This window comes from Myotis lucifugus, unplaced genomic scaffold (genome assembly GCF_000147115.1).
Source record: "Myotis lucifugus unplaced genomic scaffold, Myoluc2.0 scaffold_9, whole genome shotgun sequence".
NCBI lineage: Eukaryota > Metazoa > Chordata > Mammalia > Chiroptera > Vespertilionidae > Myotis > Myotis lucifugus.
In genome coordinates, this window is record NW_005871057.1 from 4,469,797 (window position 1) to 4,472,230 (window position 2,434).

General features: G+C 40.3%; 1 protein-coding gene across 1 annotated transcript in view; it reads left to right on the forward strand.

Moving 5' to 3' along the window:
• PTPRQ (protein tyrosine phosphatase, receptor type Q) overlaps window positions 1-2,434 on the forward strand; it is a 202,239-nt gene that overhangs the window by 182,409 nt on the left and 17,396 nt on the right. The window contains exon 40 of the mRNA XM_023749759.1: window positions 114-190. Within this exon, the coding sequence (XP_023605527.1) occupies window positions 114-190 (77 nt within the window). The remainder of the gene's footprint in view (window positions 1-113; window positions 191-2,434) is intronic.

The window sequence follows — 2,434 nt, forward strand, 5'->3', positions numbered from 1 at the left end:
CCCATCTGTAATGTTGAATGTATATCATGAACTTCTTTGTATATATTTATAGTAAAAATGTAGTGGCAAGTTAAAATAGAATTTAGTATTGATTTCTTACATTTTTTTTCTAGATAATAATAACAGAGTGAAGCTGATAGCTGATGCTAGTATTCCAGGATCGGATTATATTAATGCCAGCTATGTTTCTGTAAGTTGTTAATTTTATATATTTTTTATTTTTATAAAACATAGATACTGAAATTATATTACTTTTCTAACTATTTAAAACAACAAACTCATTATAATCTCTATGGATCTTGATGTGCCAGTTTCTTACAACTATATACCCCCATTTTATAGATGGGGAAATGGAGGCTTCTAATAGAGATTTCAACCTACCAACAATCATTTCGCTAATAAGTGGCAGAAGTACAACTTCAGGTTATATATCTGGTTTTTACTATTTCATAAGCTTTTTCAATGTATTCTCTGTATACAAGGCCTGCCAGTTTCTCTTTCAAAGAAAAATTAGTCAAATGGACAGTCCTGTCCATATAATATAAAAGTCTCTTACGCTTTTCTTCCCTTCTAGATTTGCTCTCCTTCAAGGGTACCATGATGCCATGTTCTTTTTTCTATCTTCACCTACTTGTAGAATGTAAACTCTGTTGTAGCTACTCAATAAACATATCTTACATGAACCAACGTGGGGGAAATTGTGATATGCCTAATAGGCTGTCTTACACATCACAGATAATAAATGCTTGCTGAGTTGTATTAAAACAGAACGAAACCAAATTGTTCCAGAGATGTCTTTTTCCCTCTCATTCTCCACGGCTCTTTTTTTCTGTCAAAGCTCATCCCCATCATGTGTACATAGGAACCTCATAAGCACCCAAGGCCTTCACTTGACACAACCATGACATCTCAGAGTAGAACTGCCCTTGTGGTTCATTCAACAATTCACCTTGAATGCTTTCTTAAAAATTCCTGAAAATTAGATGTTAGCCTCTTTGGTACTGATTTGTCTACTTCCTTCTAAGGCAGATGATTCTATTTCTGAACAACTCTAATGTATAGTTTTTTTCTTTAACGAGATATGTTTATATTTTTCTTCTGCTGGCTCCAATTCTAATACATAGCAAGGCTAACCATCTTTATCATGATGACTTTACAGATACTTGAGGGTTTCCTCTTCTGCTCACTCACATAGGTCATTTATTCTTTTCTTATTCATAGGTCTTCTCACCCAGGCCTGCCATTCTCTTTGGTCCCATTGGAGCTTTGCTTATGTGATGCTGAATCCCTTCCCTGACATCAGACATAAGTGTCCTATGTCCCATTACCCCCAAGACTCTGTTGGGGAGGCAATTCATTCTAACTTCTATATTGGCTGACAATCACTAGCTGATATAATAAAAGCCTAAATTATCAATATGTTCATCCCTCTGCCTTTGGCTGTTCTTTGGAATTGTGCTCCTGGAACATGGACTCACAAAGAGTTTGGAAAATTTTTATGAAAGATGGACTGTGGATGTCTTGCCAAGTGCCTTGGTTGGTTGGAGCATCATCCCACGTACCAAAAGGTTGCAGGTTTGGTATAGAGTTAGGGCACATACCTAGGTTGCTGTGAGTTCAATCCCTGATCTGGACGTGTACAGGAGGCAACCAATCCATCTTTCTCTTTCATATCAATGTTTCTCTCCCCCCCCTCTCTCTCTCTATCCCCTCCTCCCCTTCTACTTTCTGAACATAACCTGGAGTGAGGATAAAAAAATGGGCTGTGGGACAGAGGTGGGGAGAAAAAGGTATACTGCATGCCTGTAAACAGCCACTAAGTATACAAATGCGTTTAGCAATGTTTTCAAGAGAGCAAAAATAAGAACATTATGTAATGAGACAAGCGGAGGGCCCCAAACCCTCAAAATTATCTATCCTGTCAACAAGATGACTGAAATTACATTAACTTGAGAATAACTTTTACCATAATTAGAGATGGATGATGAAAGGTTAGGATGCAAAACATCCCTTAAAATTTGTTCCCATTTTGATAGAATCCTATATAAAAAGAGGTAATATGCAAATTAACTCTCATACCCTCACAAGATGGCTGCCTACTACCAGGCTGGCAGGGGGGTTAGTGAGGGACCACCAAACGACTGAACGAGCAGGCTGCGTAGGGTGACCAGGACAGCGGCGGGGGGGCAATTAGGAATAACCAGGCCAGCAGAGAGGGGCAGTTGGGGGTGACCAGACTGGCAGAAGGGGGCAGTGAGGGGCGATCAGGACAGTGGGGGGGGGCAGTTAGGGGCGACCATACAGGCAGGCAGGTGAGCGATTAGGAGCCAGAAGTCCAGGGTTGTGAAAAGGATGTCCGACTGCTGGATGTTCGACTGCCGGTTTAGGCCCCATCGGACATCCTCTGAGGGGTCCTGGATTGGAGAGGGTGCAG